Source organism: Myripristis murdjan, chromosome 24 (genome assembly GCF_902150065.1).
Source record: "Myripristis murdjan chromosome 24, fMyrMur1.1, whole genome shotgun sequence".
In the NCBI taxonomy this organism is placed as follows: domain Eukaryota; kingdom Metazoa; phylum Chordata; class Actinopteri; order Holocentriformes; family Holocentridae; genus Myripristis; species Myripristis murdjan.
The window spans coordinates 30,531,156-30,549,372 of record NC_044003.1 but is presented as its reverse complement, the minus strand read 5'-3'; the positions used below and the strand labels follow the sequence as shown (position 1 = coordinate 30,549,372).

General features: G+C 41.3%; 1 protein-coding gene across 4 annotated transcripts in view; it reads right to left on the bottom strand.

Annotated features, from left to right (window-relative positions):
* ppp1r13bb (protein phosphatase 1, regulatory subunit 13Bb) overlaps nucleotides 1-18,217 on the bottom strand; it is a 39,453-nt gene that overhangs the window by 2,808 nt on the left and 18,428 nt on the right. For 2 of the 4 annotated variants that reach the window (XM_030046777.1, XM_030046776.1), the window contains exons 6-18: nucleotides 13,018-13,119; nucleotides 11,983-12,157; nucleotides 11,049-11,248; nucleotides 10,433-10,597; nucleotides 9,702-9,894; nucleotides 9,052-9,180; nucleotides 6,242-6,375; nucleotides 5,437-5,881; nucleotides 3,840-4,624; nucleotides 3,606-3,743; nucleotides 3,144-3,277; nucleotides 2,786-2,952; nucleotides 912-1,111 (exon numbers count right to left, since the gene is read on the bottom strand). In XM_030046777.1, coding sequence (XP_029902637.1) covers nucleotides 912-1,111; nucleotides 2,786-2,952; nucleotides 3,144-3,277; nucleotides 3,606-3,743; nucleotides 3,840-4,624; nucleotides 5,437-5,881; nucleotides 6,242-6,375; nucleotides 9,052-9,180; nucleotides 9,702-9,894; nucleotides 10,433-10,597; nucleotides 11,049-11,248; nucleotides 11,983-12,157; nucleotides 13,018-13,119 — 2,967 coding nt within the window. The remainder of the gene's footprint in view (nucleotides 1-911; nucleotides 1,112-2,785; nucleotides 2,953-3,143; nucleotides 3,278-3,605; nucleotides 3,744-3,839; nucleotides 4,625-5,436; nucleotides 5,882-6,241; nucleotides 6,376-9,051; nucleotides 9,181-9,701; nucleotides 9,895-10,432; nucleotides 10,598-11,048; nucleotides 11,249-11,982; nucleotides 12,158-13,017; nucleotides 13,120-18,217) is intronic. The other 2 variants (XM_030046778.1, XM_030046779.1) reach the window with 2 other exon arrangements.

Sequence of the window (18,217 nt, the reverse complement as noted above, 5' to 3'; positions counted from 1 at the left end):
GGACGTCTTGTTATACAAACGTCAGATTCAGGTCAAAATGATGCAACAGATTGTAGGTTGTGGGGATGTAACCGTTACATGGTTACAAGAAAGCGAAACAAAAACTCTACAACCACTTTACGTCAATTCATTCTTTGTGATGGATATGTTACGCTATTAACAACTGCGTCGATAATAGGGAACTTATTTCATAAATAATTTAGGGCCAGGTGATATATTGATGATTATGGTGATATCATGACATGACAGAAATCGTCTGGGATTTTGGATATCGCAGAATCACGATATCATCATCAGCATCCAGACTTTGATGAGACATTGGCGTGATGTGGGCCTATTCAGATGAATACAATATAACAATATTGTGATTCTGGGCTAAAATCAGCAGGATTTCCTTGTTACTAAATCCCATTGCAAATTGGAATTTAATTATCAACTGCAGGTGTCATACACGACAAGCAGCAGCAAAGTTATATATTATTAGCAAATATTTTTCCAAGTTTTTCCTCGTAACTTATAACTTTATAATCTCAGAATTTGATTTTTTCTTTCTCAGAATAATACCCCCTTCCCCTGGCTCCATAATTTTTTCCCCTTACGATGGTTCTAATATGCCACCGTAGCCACCATCGCCCAAGGAGCAACCCGTAAAAACTGATTTTTTTTCCTCTGTATAATGGTGATTCGTCAAAATTGGGAAGAAAAAGTTACCTACACAAGTTTTAAAGGCTGCATTACAGCAACAGGATTTCATTTTCTGAACTTATGAGACTGCTGTAGCTGTCATCCTACCCACATTACCCACAGTTTATCAAAACTCTTGTGACATTTAATTTTGAACACATCACCCAGCCCAAAGGTCAGTTACTGTAAACGAGACAAATATGACACGAGGTTTGTGGTGGCATTACCCCCAGCAGGTTGCGGGGCACGTAGCCCTCGTTGTCCTCCAGGCGTGCCCACCACCACTCTGTTTCACTGTCGTCCTGTCGTCGCAGGATGGTGATGGCGTCCCCCTCGCTGAACGACAGCTCGTCTGGGCTCTGAGCTTCGTACTCCCACAGAGCATACACAGTTCCTTTATTCATTACGCCCAACTTCTCCTGGACACCTGGACAGGGACATGTCAAAAAGAAACCGTTTAGACAGTGTGCTTGTGTGCATTAGAGGATTCTCTACCTTACTGCTATTGAATTGGAATTTTTATTTCCAATTTTTCCAATTTTTTACTGTTGACTTCAACTACAATTAAAATAATTTGTCAATAACACTTTTTATAGGATGAAAACTAAACAAAAATGAATCTTTGCTGACAAAAACTGACAAAATGTATTTGCATTTTCATCAACAAATAAAAATATTGAATATCCCAGAAATAGACAAATGAAAATGCAACTCCTGACCTGAGTTAGAAAGGAACAGACATATAGGGAAACTTTATTTTCAGTACAATAACAGAACCAAAGCTAGATGCAAAATACAAGAAGCCATAATGAGGAATGTAGATCAGTCTCTATAAAAAGTCATTAACAAATAAGGAGCAATTCAGAGGGGAAAAAAGAAAAAATAATTCAGTGGAATTAGATTAAAACTTCATTTTTCTTCATTTTGTCACACACTAAAACTAAAACAAAATTAGCTGTCAAAATGAACACATACACTACTCACAAAAAGTTAGGGATATTCAGCTTTCGGGTGAAATTTCAGGATGAACCTAAAATGCATTCTAACCTTTACAGGTGAACTTAATGTGACCTTCTGTAAACTTTTGAATGCACATGTCCAACTGTTCAATGTTTCAGTACTTTTTGCACAAGTTGCTGTTCTCTAACAAGGAGTTTAACGGCAAAATTCACATCAGGTGTTTGATGCTCCAGCTCATCGAGGTCGTATCATTAGGGAACGGCTGCTGGAGACTGGGGTACCTCAAATGGAGTGGCCTGCACTTTCTCAGACCTGCATCCCATAGAAAACCTATGGGATGAGCTGAGTCGCCGTGTAGAGGCTCGGAGCTCTGTACCCCAGAACCTCAATGTCCTGAGGGCCGCCCTTAAAGAAGAGTGGGATGCCATGCCTCAGCAGACAATAAGTCGACTTGTGAACAGCATGAGACGTCGTTGTCAAGCTGTAATTGATGCTCAAGGGCACATGACAAGTTATTGACACTGACATTTTTTGTTGTGGTATATCCACCACTGTTGTTGGCTTTTGTTTCAAGAAATTGTTTGAGATGAGGAAATCACCAGTGTATGCTTCTACTTAAATGCCCTACTTTGATAATATAATATCACTGTAGCATGAACATTTTACATTTTCCATAAATTTGACCCAAAAGCCAAATATCCCTAACTTTTTGTGAGTAGTGTATTTGTATTCATAGGATGATTTTTGCTATCGTCCCTGTAGTTTGGAAAACAGGAGTAACAAGAATACCGAAACTGTACTGAAGCAAAGCACAACTGTCCAATAAATCTTTGTACAGATACAGTCTATCATATAAAGAAAGATCCAAATGCCATGCCCAACTTTTTCCCCAAATTCCTCAGACTGAGTTAGTATTGACTAAATAATTATTGGGAAGCCAGTTCTTATATATTTGGTAAGGAGAAGGCAAGTATACTAAAGGGATAGATAATCCTCAAATAAAATTCCTCTACTCCTTAAAAGGATTAAAAGGCCCGTGGAGTTCACAAGAAAACCAAACAAAAAAGATGGCTCTGATAAGTGACTTTGGAAGTTGAGGAGAAAGCTGAGTGTGCAGCAGCCTGACAGGCTGGATACTCACCATATAGGAACTGGGAGCATTGGATATAACCTTCCTCCATCTCCTCACACTTATCTGCAGCCGTCTCCACATCACTGATGGTACTGGCAAAGATGGCTGCTCCTGACTCCACCAGCAGCTTGCAGAGATGGACACTGTTGCAGGAAGCTGCACAGTGAAGTGGAGTCCTGTTCACACAAAACATGACAGGCACACGCGCACGCACACACACACACACACACACACACACACACACACACACACACACACACACACACACACACACAATATGATGCATCGACACAAGAGCCAATCATTTGAATCCAAGTGCTTCACATTTTTAATATTGTCTGAGTTCTTCTGCAGAGCCAGGACTCACCATCCATCACTGTCGGCGGCATTGACGTTGACGCCAAAATCCAGCAGGAACTTCACTATGTGGTGATGTCCCGCACACACAGCGTTGTGCAGGGGCGTGATGCCCTCGTCGTTGGGAGTACTGGGATTCTCCACCTGGAGAGAGAGGGAACCCAGATGAGAAGACAACAAGTTTATCCAGGACAATCACAAAACATGAAGTGTGCACGCAAAATACACAGCACTCACAATTGTTTCTACAGAAGCACATATACGGACATTAATGGTGGGAATCACTGGGTAACTTGTGATACAATACTATTATGATATTTTGCCCACAATAACAACAGCATCAGGATAGACATGATTGAAAAGTCAAATATCAATACTTGGCATAAGTGTATCGATAACATACCACAGGAGGAACTACTGTGATATATTGCACCGATTTGTTGTCTCAACCCTAACAGACATATAAACGGACCTCATAGATGATCCTTTGGACGAGGTCGAACTCTCCCTCCAATGAGGCGTCCAGCAGGAGGGCCAGAGGATTAAACTTCACCCTGAGGCCATGGCCGGTACGCTCAGAGTTGGGCTTCTTCAGGTTTGTACGCTTCTCCTGTTGCAATGGAAGGGTCAAATGACGGGTTAAACTGGGGTCTGGATTAATTTCTGGAAACTGTATTCTCTGTGTAACCAAAAGTGTGTGTCTCACCAGAGGCTGCGACGCCACAGTGCCACTCTCTTCTGGAGTGCTGACTTCTGGCACAGGGCTGGGGAGCAAAGCCTCTGAGCCCCCCAAATTGTTGTTGTTGTTGTCCTCTGATTCCTCTGGTTCAGCAGAGTCCCCAAGTCCCTCTGGCGGCATGGGCAGTGGCTGGTTGTCATTAGCATCAGTAGGTGGAGGTGGAGGCTCGGAGCCAGACTCCTCCGCCCCAGGTGGTGGTGGAAGTGGCGTCTCAGAAGGGAGGTTTCCGTTGTCAGTGTCAGCCACAGAATCACCTCCCAGATATCCAGGAGGGTTGGCCGGCTGATAAAATGGAGTTCCATTGCCTGCGCTGCCGCCACCTCCTCCTCCGCTGACCGCGTTTCCTTCTATGCCCCCTGCTAAAGTGTTGAATCTCTGGTAAAGCAGCTTCTGGATGTTGGGTCCACTGGGGCCTTCTGGTTCTGTGATGGAGCTGCGCTTCTTGAGGGGCCTTGGAGCGTTGGCCAGTTTTTTGCGGAGCACCTCCAGGTCAGCGTCACTTTGGTAGCGCAACGGAGAATGCACCATGGGCGTCAGCTTTGTAGGGCTGAGAGGGCGGGGGATGTTCTCCACACTGGGAGGGGGCGCCAAGGGCTCCATTGGCTGGCAGCCGTCAAGGTCATCCAACTCTCCCTCCAAGGTATCCTCACCACTGGGGTGGCCCTGGAGCATGGGGAACGCCCCCCCACCTTGCATGAAAGGCAGGGGCGAGGGAGGTGTTGAACTGGAGTGGAGAACAGGCTTCCCATATACTATAGAGACACAAAAATGTGGAAGCAAATGTAAGGGCATGGCACTACAAATACCTGTGCTGACATTATTTCTCTTATAATGTATCGTTACTTCACTTCATTTGGAGTCTGAGCTGCCATCTGTTGCTATATGTACAACGCTTCTTGGGCTGGAGGGCAACGTTCATTCATTTTTTAAAAATCTAAAAGCCAAAACGGGATCTAGGCAGCACTGATACTGAAATATCATTTAGCATATAAAATAAATTCAGTACAGAAATATAACTCACTGCATGAGGTACATGAAGTAAGAACATCCTCCTATATTTAGGCTCATATGTGCCACAAATTTCAAACACAAGTAAATTTATTGTAATTTAGAACAGGGGTCTTCAAAGTTTTCCATGTTCCGTACCCTAAAGTTGACTTTCATAATGCCATGGACCACCATTTGAAGTGTTTTTGCCTGAGGGACTCTTATATGAAACGATTTTGTTTAGATGCATTCACTTTAACAATGACAAATGGCTTCAACATTTTTTTTTTTTTTTTTTTTTTGGAGGATAACACATAATAGTTTGTAAAACTTATTTCCAAAGCGGCCTTCTTTCCAATGAAATTCCAATACCCCTTTCCACTTGATGAGATTAAACAATGTTAAAATTATTAAATATTACCGGCAAAACATACAACAAAAAAACTGGATACCTAGCTCATCAAAAGCCTGAGATAAAGGAATGTCTATTTTCAAAAGAGCTGGGTCACATATGAATTCACCTGGCAGGCTATTCCAGAGAAAATGAAAATGAGTCAATCTTTTAAAATGCTCGTACCTGCTTTGAGTGTTGGCTTGGGTGGCTGGCTCTTATGTGCCTGTTGGAGGTACATATGATAAATGGAGCTGGAGTGCATGGTAGCTGGGCCCTTGCGGGGCGACTGAGGCCGCGACCCTCTGTCTGGGATGAAGGGCCGTACCGCCACAGCCAGCGGGGGATCCAATCGTTCGCTCAGCCCAGGAGGGAAAAGGGGTGAATTGGGCTGGAAGGTTGGGCTTGGGGGAACTGAGATTCGCTGCTGGATCTGCTGGGAGGATGAACCTGTGGAGGGGGCGACGCGGGGCCAAGCAGGGGCTGGTGCATTAGGGAGGGGGCGAGGGGCCGGGGCATCCTTGCGGCGCTCAGTGGAGGTGCCTGAGGTTGTAGAGGTGAGGTGAGAGCCATAGGGAGGCGGCTGCGGCTTGGATATGGCAGGGGAGACGGCCAACTTGGAGTCAAGCACCTTTGATGTAGCAGGAAGACACGCGCAGCATACACAATTAAAACCAGTTTGGTATACAGAAAGGTGGGAAAACAAAAGTTTCAAACAAAGGCAGGTGAATCCTTGCCCTTACAATTATATGTTCTCATGGCACCATTTTGACAGCCCATTTTAAGCAAGTAGAATGAGGCAGCTTTAGCCTTGAACCATACCAAAGGGAATGACTTGAAGCAATTCCACATGTGGGGACATTCATAAAACCAAGTGTAATAAATTTAGCAATCATGTTCTTCAAAAGGCATTACATTTTACCAGTAGATAAATGGCCATCAAAATAAACAAACAACACTTCATTATGTATATTGGAGGAAGAGAACTAACCTTGTCTACACTTGGAGCAACAGGGGAGCCTGAGGGAGGGCTCTTGCCCTGGGCATCAGTCCCCGGGTCCCTTCTGTCCGGGGGCTTGAGGGATGTGTTGTTCTTGCTTACAGCCGGCCAACCAGTTTCATTAGCTAGGACAGAAACATGATTGGGGGACAATAAGTGAGCTGACTAAAGGAAAAAGATCATTTCTAGTGATGGAAGTGATATGAGAAGAGGAGGTCTAAATAAGAAGTCACAGGACAGGAATAATATGTCCATCACAGCAAGGTCTGAATGGTATTTTCTTTCTTTTTAGGATTTAAATTCTATCTGATTAACCACATGAAGTGAAAAAAGTGCGTTATATTTCAAGAACATTACTATGTGTAACATTTAACACACATTTACCATTTTGACCTGGAACTTATATTAAATGAAGGGTTCAGGATTTTAATAAGCATATCCTATTAACCAGACACCACTGTAAGCCATTAAAACCCTTTCTTAAGGGCTTTTTGAATGAATTTGGCAGCTGTACCCTGTTGGCTTTCCAGAAAAACCTTTTCTTGCCATATTGACTTACTAGGACTGCTAGCCTAAACCAATTTCTGCAGAAATTCCTGCAAACTAGATTTGCAATATTCAGAAATTTCATAAACCTGCTAATGTGGCAGTTACACAATCCTTCATGACAGTATGCACATTTTGGACATAAAAATGAATCCACTGTAAACTGCTTAAGCGCATTCCTTATTCCTTTGAATGCCAATTTCTTAAAAACAGCAGCTTGAAGACTCTAGTGTTCCAAGAGGGTTTTTGATCAATAGGATAAAAATCCTGAGCCTTTGCTTTAATGATTGTGATGGGAAATGGATGAAGCCGATAGATTTTATTGTAACTCTGCTAATATTTAGTCATCTAGTGTTTTAGTTTTATTAAGAGTTAAGTAGCTAAAAAGAGGACTCATGGAAACAAAATGAGAACTACCACTGTCAGTCCTGCTCGTCTCCATTCCAAAGTCAAGATAAAAATGTGTTTTTTAAAAACAGCCAAAATTAATTTTAAGACAAAAATGCACTACTGGACAGTAAGGATAGGGTGAAAGAAAGAAGACGAAAAAGAAAGACAAAAAGCAACAAAAATGGATGTTGTACATGTTGATAGCAATTCCTCTAAGCACACTGGCATTAAGGCTGTAAGAACAGCCAACCACTTATTACAGACAAACAACATTATGTAGCAATTACAGTATTTCAGACCCAACATTTCCCAACATGACATTTGATCCCTGTGGTCACTGTTTTGATGTAAATTTGTCAACACAGAGACTGTGTTGCTCAATTTTGTGGTTTTGAAAAACTTTGCAAAGCTTCAATTCTTTACTTCAGGCTTATTATGCAGATTTTGGTTAAATGTCAGAGGAGCATTAATGTATATAAAGAATATGTATCATCATCTTCACCAGCTAATACACTACTAGCAACAGTCCAAGACACATATACTACTTTAAATTAATTATAATGGAAGTAGACCTGATGTTTGTGACACACTTAACCTGAGTAATCACAGATTGCTAGGAGTGACAACTGCAAAGCAAACTGGCACTTTAACATGTACAAGGCCAATTGCTTGTGCATGTGAGATGTAAGACAAATGAAAGCGATTCATTTGCTCGCTGTGAGAACATGGCATGAAGTGTGAGGTTAAGCACGCTGGGGATGTTATGGAACTAGCCAAAAGCCCAAATATACTGGACTGCGTTGCATGGGTAAATTTAATGGGGGCACTCAGCTCACTGAACCTTCTCAATAGTGTACACATGTGCACATAAAGATGTGCACACACAGGACCAGCAGTGCTTTGTGTTTTTTCTTCAAAAGAAGCATTCTGTCCGCTAGACTTGAAGTGATAGTTTGGGTTCTTACCAATATAATACCAATGTTTGCTACTCCATACTAATGATATTGCATCAAAATAGTGCCACCGGTTAGTGAGAAAGGGGGCTGGAAAACATCATTGATAATGAATCGATAATGAATGTTAATGTGCATCCTCAACTTTGGGTCATCACTTGAAATTGTGTTGTTTGCTTGGCCAGATCCACTCCTGGGGAAGTGCTCGTCACAATAGGGAAGGAGCCGACAGGTTAAGTTTGGACGTTCTAGTACAATCATATGGAGCAGCAAATACCTCTGCATAAGTAAAAACCTGAACTACCACTTTAAGTTAAGAGAGTTAATTTTTGTGTTCAAGGATAGTGGTCTACTAGTTTGATGCCAACAGAAGAAAGCCTCCGAATGAAAAGTCAATAGGTAGACTCTTGCCAGTTCAGGTCTGGATACACACTGCACAGTCGCATAGGTCAGGGGCGCCAAGAGATGCCAAACAAAAATGCTTCCACCATTCAAGCAATTGTTCAATTTAATCAGGCACAGAACTGCATCTTGCATCAGTTGTCCAACCAAATTTTGTCTGTAACTGGTGTGGCAAATCATCTCATTTTTCAAAATGAACTATTGAGGAAAATTAAAAAAAAAAAAAAAAAAAAAAAAAAAAAAAAAAAAAAAAAGTCACTGGGGTGAAGCTGGTGTTGGAGGCTCATGGTATAATCTGAAATTGCCCATTCTTGGCAATCTTAAATTCCTGGCCAATTGCACCAACAAGTAGTTGATTAAGATTCATCTGAGAAAATGCCTATCCCTGTTTTCTGAAAGAGCTACAGTATAAGGTCAAATCTTTCACAGCATGCTGAGGATCCTGTGCGCTTCTTTAGAGACAAGGTTCAGAATGTGCCGTTCCTCTGCTTATGTAACCTGTGCACTCACGGGACGTGCCATCAGAGCCAGTGGAGGCTCCAGAGCCTGGGTGTGACTCTGGGAGGGGCGGGGGTACCGGGTCCACCACGATGTCTAAATCAGACACCTTCCATGGGCCGGGAGGCTTTCGCACACCGTCTGCCCCAGGCAGCATTGACCCCCCCACCAGTGAAACAAAGACATTACGGAGAGAGGACACCAGAGACACATGATGGAAGAGGAAAGAAAGGGAGGGAGCCACAATATACACAACAGAGTACACAGGAAGAGAGCGAGGTTAAAGGGAAAAAGAAGTACAGAATTCAAGTCAAGGCGGAGAATAAAATGAAAAGAGAAAAGTCAGGTAGGAGGGAAACAGATCAATAGCTGGGATCAGGGGGAATTTCAGTCACATCATGCAGGATGGTGTTAAAGGTATAACTACATGTATCCATGTTGCTCTTCACCTGCTTTTCTTCTACTTTGCCTCTTAAATCACTAAAAGAGAACTTCCCAGTTGTCTTAAAAAAGGAAAGTTGCAAGAAGACATATTATTCTATCAACTGCCAGAGCCCACTAAATGATACATTACTTTTGTTGTATTTTGTTGATTCTTTCTGTATCTGTCCATGAATGCAGCTAACTTTTTGCAGATGTCCAGAAACTAGACTTTGACCAACCTGATTTGGAGCGGCCATGGTTGGCCTGGGTATTGACACCCAGTGTCTGAGGCTTCAGAGGATCTGGTGGTACGGAGTAGCCCCCTTCCTGTCTGCTTGGCACAGGGACCTGGATATAAGGCCCGACTGCAGCCACTCGACCAAGAGTCCCAGGAGCTTGCTGGGGAGAAGGCGGCCCATTGGCTCTGTTTAGCTATATGGGTGGAGAGACAGGAACACCTCAAATGTTAAATGAATTTTCCAGTGTTAAAGAGGGGAAAATCATCTGTATACATATTATTCTCGTCCTGTTCTCAGCTGGTTCAGTGAATACACACTGCTGTCTCCTATAACCTATTTCAAATAAAAGGAATTTGTACATGGTGATAGTCAGATGTACAGGTTAGTTGAGAATTCCCTGCTAATTTCCATACTACTGCACAAAGACTTCCATATTCGTTCCAAAAAAAAAAAACATTAGGTAGATTGTCTGGATTTTCTTCCACAAGCAGTGAATATGTTGCTTTGGAGTGAAATATGTCATATGTGAACTCTGAACAGATATGCCATTAAAAATCCTTTCCTAACCATCAGCCCACGATGACAGCGATCAACATGAACAACAGGGTAAGCACTATCACCTGATCTGCAATGTTGGACGGATTACTATTGTGGTTATTTGGAAAAAAAAAAAAAAAAAATCAGCAAAGAAAATGTGTATTAGGTGGCATACTGAGCGCTCCTAGCCTTACTGGGAGGTTCTCTTTTTGACGTGCCTCAGCTTTTTTCTTGTAGAGGCGCTCCCGCAGCTCGCTGATGCGCTTGTCCATGAGTGTCACCTCCATGTTCCGCTTGTTGAGCAGCTCCTTCTGTTGCTGCAGCTTGCTGTTTTGCTCCTGGTTCAGCTTGTTTCGGATCTGGGGTTAAATGGGCACAGAAACGTGCACAGACATACCAATATAAATAATCCTATGGTTCTGAGTAGCTTGCTATAGAAACGTATTACAAAAACAAAACGTGTCATCCAGCATTAGTTTTACTTTTCACAGGTTTCTATGCTTACTTACAAATTAAATTCCAAAACTTTTCTATGACTATTCCATATCTACATACTAAATTTCCGTGACTGTATTTGTGATGTAATGAATAAAGCAATCTTGACAACTAGGGGGTGGAATCACCATATAAGACATAAATTATGTCTCATAGCAAAATCCATGTCTCATGAATCTGACTGGCTGGGTTCCTTGAGTCATACAAGAGCTGATTTCCAGCAAATGAAAATATATGAACTATCTGAACTCAAGATAACAGTCATTACGACTTGCATCACAATTTTCATGATGGCAGACATGCTGTATTCAGTACCTGAAGCTCCTGATAGAGTTTGCGAAGTTCCAGGGCAGCGGTGCCAGTGACTTGGCCGCCCAAGGCAGCCTGTATGCCGTTGAGCTTGCCCCGCCTCAGATCCTCCAGCTGCAGGCTGAGCTGCTCCACCCGCAGCACTGCTGCCTGCAACTCAGACTGCTTCTCCTGGAACAGGCTGCTCACCTGCTCTATCTCTGCCGCTGAACAGGAGGACAGCAAACATTCAGATCAGCTTGTGCATAATCCAGCTGCAGGTTCACTGCTTTTACAGGTTAGAAAACAGATTAACTGGACTCAACCTTGTCAATGATACTGCAGAAAAATATTGCTCTCCACATTCATAGTATTCAAATTCTTCAAATTCAAAATCTTCAACACTGTTGGTACCATCTTTACAAGTAGTAACTAATGGGTCACTAAGGTTACAGAATCTTCCTCAAAAGCAGAAATGAAATCTCCATGAGATTATGTCAACCTCAAATAAACAAGGAGGCTTCCTAATGTTTACATATATATATGTAAACATTAGGAAGCCATACATATATGTATGGAGTTTTTACTCATTTGCCAGTGTTTACTTTTCTATGCATGAGTGTGTATAGTTGTGAGCCTATAATGTGTGTTAAGAGCAGTTTCAAATCTCATCTCATAATTGATAGCTCTTTAATTGAAATTCAGGCATTATATTCTAAATTGCAATTTTATCCCAATAATCCTTTGTACTACTCTGCTTTTTCTGACTCTAATTACCAAAACTGCAGATGCAAAAGTGTAACACTGTTTCTTGGCTTACTGGACAAAGTTATCAAAATGAAACTAAGCCGGAATGTCACTTCTCAACAGGACAGGTATGGTTGATGAACATACATGAAGATATGTATAACAAACAAAGTTTGACTACAAAGAAATGCTGGGTTGTCGGATGAATACATACACAGGTTGCCATTGATGACCTTGCTGTAGTCCACCTGGCCTCTCATGGCCCGTATTTTCTTTAGCTTTGCCTCCTGGCTCTCCACACGTTCCTTGAGCCTCTGAAGCTTCTCGCTCTCAGAAACAGACTGCTGCTGCCGCCGCTCCTGCTGCTTCAGGTAACGCAAACGCTGCTCCTGCAAGGTTGAGACAGAGGTTTACTGAGGATAGCACTGAAAAGGATGACAAAAGGTTGACAAAATTGAAAATGGAGAGATTTTGATTGTATGTTGCGCAATTATTAGTAACCTGCATGATTTGCAAAATGTTTTTTGCATTACAAAATATGGGTAAATTGTAGTAAACGAGCAAAACATTAAAAATCACTTGTATGGTCCTTGTATGGTCAAGGCAAACTGTGAGGACAGTGCAGAAAGGCAATACCAGAGACACATCATGCTGGCTAGAGCTGGATCAAAATTAACTATTACACAAATCCACCTGGCAGATGAACCCTAAAACTAAATCTTTTTATGTGCTGCAGGAAATGTACTGTGCTGTGTCACAGCCGTGACTGAGGGCTGAGGAAAGGGTCAGATGACTTCATTTCTCTATCCAACTGAGCACTGCTCCAGTTTAGTTCTTAAAATAGGAAATGACAAGCCCAGGGTTCCGAATGACTGCAGGGCTTCAAGTGGGCCTACTTTTGAGACACCACAGCAAAGGCAAAAAAAATGTCCACACATCCGAGGGTCTATAAGTGGGCTGTTGAGCCCACCACAAGCATTCAGAGTGACTGATTACAAAAAGGTTTCTTGTCAACTGCCCCTGCTCCTCCCACGACAAAGAGAAATCTTAATGGTCCAATGCCTAAGCAACACTGTTGCTGGACATTCAGCAGCAAAATCAACATAGCTCGACATAACTTACTTAGTCGATTACATCATGCTCTTTTTAAAAGCAAGTAGCAGATGAAGTGCCAAGTGAGGGAAAGCCACTGTCATATAAACTGGAATGATTCACTGTGTCAGATAAAGTAGTGATGAAAGGATGTTACCTTTGCAACAAGCATCTGCTGCTGGGCCTCTATTTGCTGCTGCTGTCTTGTGGCCATCTCCTGCAGCTCTGAAAGTGTGAGCTCCACACGTTGATTCCCCACCTACACACACACACACACACATCACAGAATTGGATAAGACACTAAATCAGATCCAGAGCCAGCATGACAATGAACCATGTGTACAAGACAATATTCCACATCTTCTTTAGTGTACCACTGCTGCTAAACTGTAACAGTTGTTTGGCTTTGAAAGCATACTTCTAGAGTGTTTTTGTTGTGGGCATTGTTATACTGAAGACCTTCTATGCACTGTGTTGTGCTATGCTTTGTCCTGCACCTTGTAGTGTGTCTTGTAATGCTTCAGTACAGGGTGACAAGGTCAAATTCTTTAAGCATCCCATTGTACTTGCCAAATTTAAATGATTTTAATCAAAATTAACAATAGTTTTGAATGCTCAGTGGCTAAATTTATAATCCACTGGTTCCTACAAATTTCCATCAGAATGGCTGAGGCAGACATTACATGTGAAACTTTTTCCCATACAACTGTATGCAACTGAGCTTCATCGGATTTGCACCCTGATAGTTTGAACTACTAGCCCTTGCAGTTATCAAATTATGAAAGTTTGAACTCTCCTAATTTGATTCTTGGGATTCATGATTCAATTTAAAGATGATTCTCAATTTATCACTATTCAGGAACATCTATGTCGTAGCAAGTCAGGTGGGCACAATAAGTTTGTTGAGTTCCAATCAAATCACAAGACAAATAAATCGAATAAATAGTGTTCTTTTATTGAAAATTGAATTAAGTGTCAAAACACTGTAGAGCCCATTGAGAGAGCAAGTTTGGTCAAAGGGGTTACAGCTGAGCTAAACAACATGACAGGACAGAAGCTAAAAAGTAAACATCCTTCTACTTTAAAACAATGTACATTTGAGTATCAACAGTACGGTTCACAGAATCCATTTCAAGTTGAGCAAAATAAAATTGTGATTCATAGAATAGATTATTTTAGCCAGCTGTTGTAAGGCCACTGGGGTATGTGCTGGGTCCTTCTTTATGTTTTGACCATGTTCAATTGATGAATGTGACATACTACAACAGAGAATTATAAAGCCAGATTAGCAAAACTGAAGGTAAATCAAAATAACCAAGAAGAAGAGGATGGATAAAGCAGCCCTGTTGTGTAACCTACAATAAATCAGTTGTGTTTGCTATGAAAATGTTCATCAGTGACATTTGTGAGAAGCAGGTGGCATAAGAGACAGTTAGGCCTGGCTTTAAACTTTTGAGCTTCCTATTACACCATGCAGCTAAAAATGCTCATCAGACTCAGATGAGCATGTTTGAAATTCTGAATCAACTTGGTTATGTAGTTTTGCTTTTCTTGAGAGAGAAAAAATAAGCATAAAATGTGAAGTGTAGTTAAAAACAGTGGCTGTATGTTGTTATATAAATCTACATGGTATGTAGGATAAGCTGACAAATTCATGACTTATATTCATTTTATGTAAATTGTGCAATATAAAATTCTCAGATTCAAACCAGGGCACAGGCAGGCATTTTGTCCTATGGGAGAAGCTATAATGATATACTTTCAAAAAGGATATGAGAGTCTGCCTCCAGCCAAGACAGCTATAGTAAGTATCTCTAAGTAAATACCAAGGGGGTGAATAGTTCAAGTTTTATCACTAATGGCTAAGATCCAAAATGCAGCCTTGAGAACTTAATTGTGGAAACATGTGTTGTGCCTTTGTGACTCACATTATCAGGAAGTGCAGATTTATTATTATAATAATTAAAGTTTTTACCATAGTGTTACAAAGAACCTTTAAAATCATAATTGCAAGCTATTTAAAGAGGCAACAAATATATCTGGCACAAAAAGGTTATAGAAAAAATATAAATGTTACGCAAGAATAAAAGGCAAAAACAAAATAGGAAGACAATTTATGTAAAGAACCTGTCTGGAAAAATGCATCTGAAGAATGATGTAGAAAATGTCGTTGATTTTGGCAGCCAGAGGTTCAAACAGTGGTAAAACACTTTAACACTGAGATTCAAGCTCTTTTTCCTCAACAGCAAAGCTCCAGATGTAATTATACTGTGACATTAATGGTGACTTGACTCTATTACTGAGCAGGGAATTCAAGACTGTGAAAGCAGCAGTGTCGGTCACTGCATTGTCTCATGTAGAACAAACTCCAGAGCTGCAAACGCAAAGTCATCAGCAGGCCAAGATAATAGAATTTAGATGTTCCCATGATGCATGCAACAACAACACAAGAAACCACTCTGATTAGAGCATCCAGTCAGGTAAGACATCCACTCTGCCTTCTCTAAATGCTTTCAGAGAATAATGCTAGGCTAAACAAATTGTCTTTGTGGAAGCTCATGGGTTTTAGACATGCAGGAGAATGAATTTTTTTCTGAAATTTTCAGCATAATGACCACCAAACATATGTTTAAAAACTGTAGCCTGGGAACCCCAGAGAAAACACTGTGCTGTGTTAAGCAGGAACTGTGAAATTTAACTACATCTGCTATATTTTCAAGGGGATCCTTTCTGCAAAACACGCCCGAGACACATGAGAGGCACTGGTGCACTAAACCAAGGCCATGAGGAATCCGGGTAAGGTGGACAGAGAAGAAAGATGGTGAGAAGAGGTGATGATGTGAAGCAGAAACCCAGAATCAGAGTGGTACGTAGATAGGAGATGACAATTTAGTACCACACAGACACACTGTGAGTAATGAAGGGGAGATATTGGATAAGTTGACTACCCTCTCAATGTAAGCCAATAAAGGCAATCACACTGCAAAAATGCATGCAGCACTCTAGCAATCTGACATTTTGAGATAATCGGCATCAGCTGATACCTGCACTCACATTGACGATAAACAAAAAATACGCGCAGACACATCTGTCAATGTGGCTGAAGTGGACTGATGTTGGTACTCCCTCTTATCTGCTGATAAATAAAATTTAAAGCACTTAACAGCATTTATTTTTCATTCATAAGATTTTTTTTTTAACCAAGTTTAATTCTGATTACCTGTGGACATTTACTTAGCTGATATACTTTATTTAAAATAAGTGCACTGCAGACAGACTACAGATCTGCTTAAGTAAAAAGAAACAGACCTCATAGACAAGAGAGACAAGACTAATAACATTAGTGTTAAAGAAATGTGCATTTAGGATCAGCAATTTTGTGTCTCCCTTGTTATTAAGAAATTGTGTTTATCAGATGACAAAAACAACAACATGACACTGGCATTATATATCGGTCATCAGCCGTTGTGCATTGACCACTGCAAAACTCATGTTGGTCAACCACTAGCAATTACCTGCCAATAGGCAGAAATTGTTGAGTCATCTTGTCTGAATCAAAGAGGCTTCTTTGTGGGAATGACTGGACCTTCAAAACATTGTAAAATACAGGCAACATGACTCACTGTGCAATGTGGTTACAAATAAGTGGACCTAATAACCAGAGACATCAAAGCTCACCAAAATACATTCTTAACTCTGTAACTGTATGTTTGCCTGTGTCGCTCAGATGGGATTTATCCTAACCTTGCATTTGGTGGGACATTATGATATATGAATCTCTATGAGTAGGTGTGGGATCCACTAACAGAGGATGGATGGAGAATCAAAGCAAATGAACAAGGGATAAAAACGATGGGGGGAGGGATGAGGTGACTCAATGTAGGCTGAGACAGCGAGAGCGGGGAAAGCCAGTGGCACACGCAGCTCCACTCAAGTGCACTTCGGCAACTTGGCATCAGTGACAAACCCTCCCCCAGGGAGAAATAGACACACATCCTCTAACTGGAGTGTGTGATGGCGAGGAAGTTGGAGAAAACAACCCAGTGAGTTAGGCACCGAGAGCAGCAGAGAGGAAGCGGCCATAGTCTCATTAAGCAGCCTTCTCAAGCTCTCTGGTAGAGATGGATCCCTGGTGGAGAGCACCACCCCCTCCAACTCAAAAGTGCACATGAATTATCAGACAATAGCTGTGGGTCCATGTGATTGTAAGGGACAGGGCTGCAAGATTATGGCTGAAATGATCAGGATCATCAGGATTTATTTTTTACTAGATATAATTATCACAATTATCAGGTATGACGATTTAACAAATTTGCAGTTTAAATAATTTATATCAAAACCCTGAATATTTTCAACTTCTTTCGACATTCTAAATTTAAAAAAATGAAAAATAAATAATACAATCTTTATGGAGTCCTAATACAGGGAGCACTGACTGTGCTGTTTTTCCATAAAACATACAAATGAACTGCAAGCTAATAATTAATAATAATACTGAAAAAAATAGAGCAAATTAAGTTGTGATTCCAATAACATCTCTTTAAGCGTATGAGGCATCATGCATCCTGTGTGTGGGGATGGTGACATGATGCTGCTACAGGCAACGCTTTGTTTGTCGACTACATGGCTGTGCCGTGTTTTGCAGAGATGCATTTTTGCATTTGTATTTCAAAACCTTAACAAATGGTAACATTGCGCTGCTTTTTCCTACCTAATATTACTGTTCCATTTTTTCCGCTAGGTGAACCTGCTCTGTCTGTGCAAGGTCAGAGGTCAAAGAGCAACTGCATAACCTGTTTTTATCTGACAAATACACTTCCATCCCAAATTACTGTACCGGTACCGAGGGCATGTGTATGTTTACTGCACCACTCCCCAAGTCATTTCTGTATACAAACTCTTCAGAGTCAGTGTCCCGCTCAGGGGTTGATCAGCCCTGTTTGGTGGAGAGAAAGCCCCTTGGTTTTGGGCAGCAGCCTCTGAAAAAACCAAAGCAATGATCCTCTTACTGCCTGTTATATCAGCAAACAGGCTGACCGATATAATCCTCTGAAATCAGAGGATTGGGAGTTGGGAATGGTGGATGGGGCAAACTGAGCCTCAACACATGGAAGGTTAACCAACCAGAGCCAATCATGAAACATTTCCCCTTTGAGTGAAGGTATAGTGATGGCAGAGTAGCCCTTGTTAGCCTTGCTATGATGTAGCGGTTATGACTTTGCTTACTGTTGGAAAGATGATGGATAGTCAATTTCTTTAAATACCAAGATACTGAAATAAATATCAGCATTTGTAGACATCACTGTGTTTATATAAAGCAGTGCCTCATAATATTTCCTTTATCTGAGACACAGAGA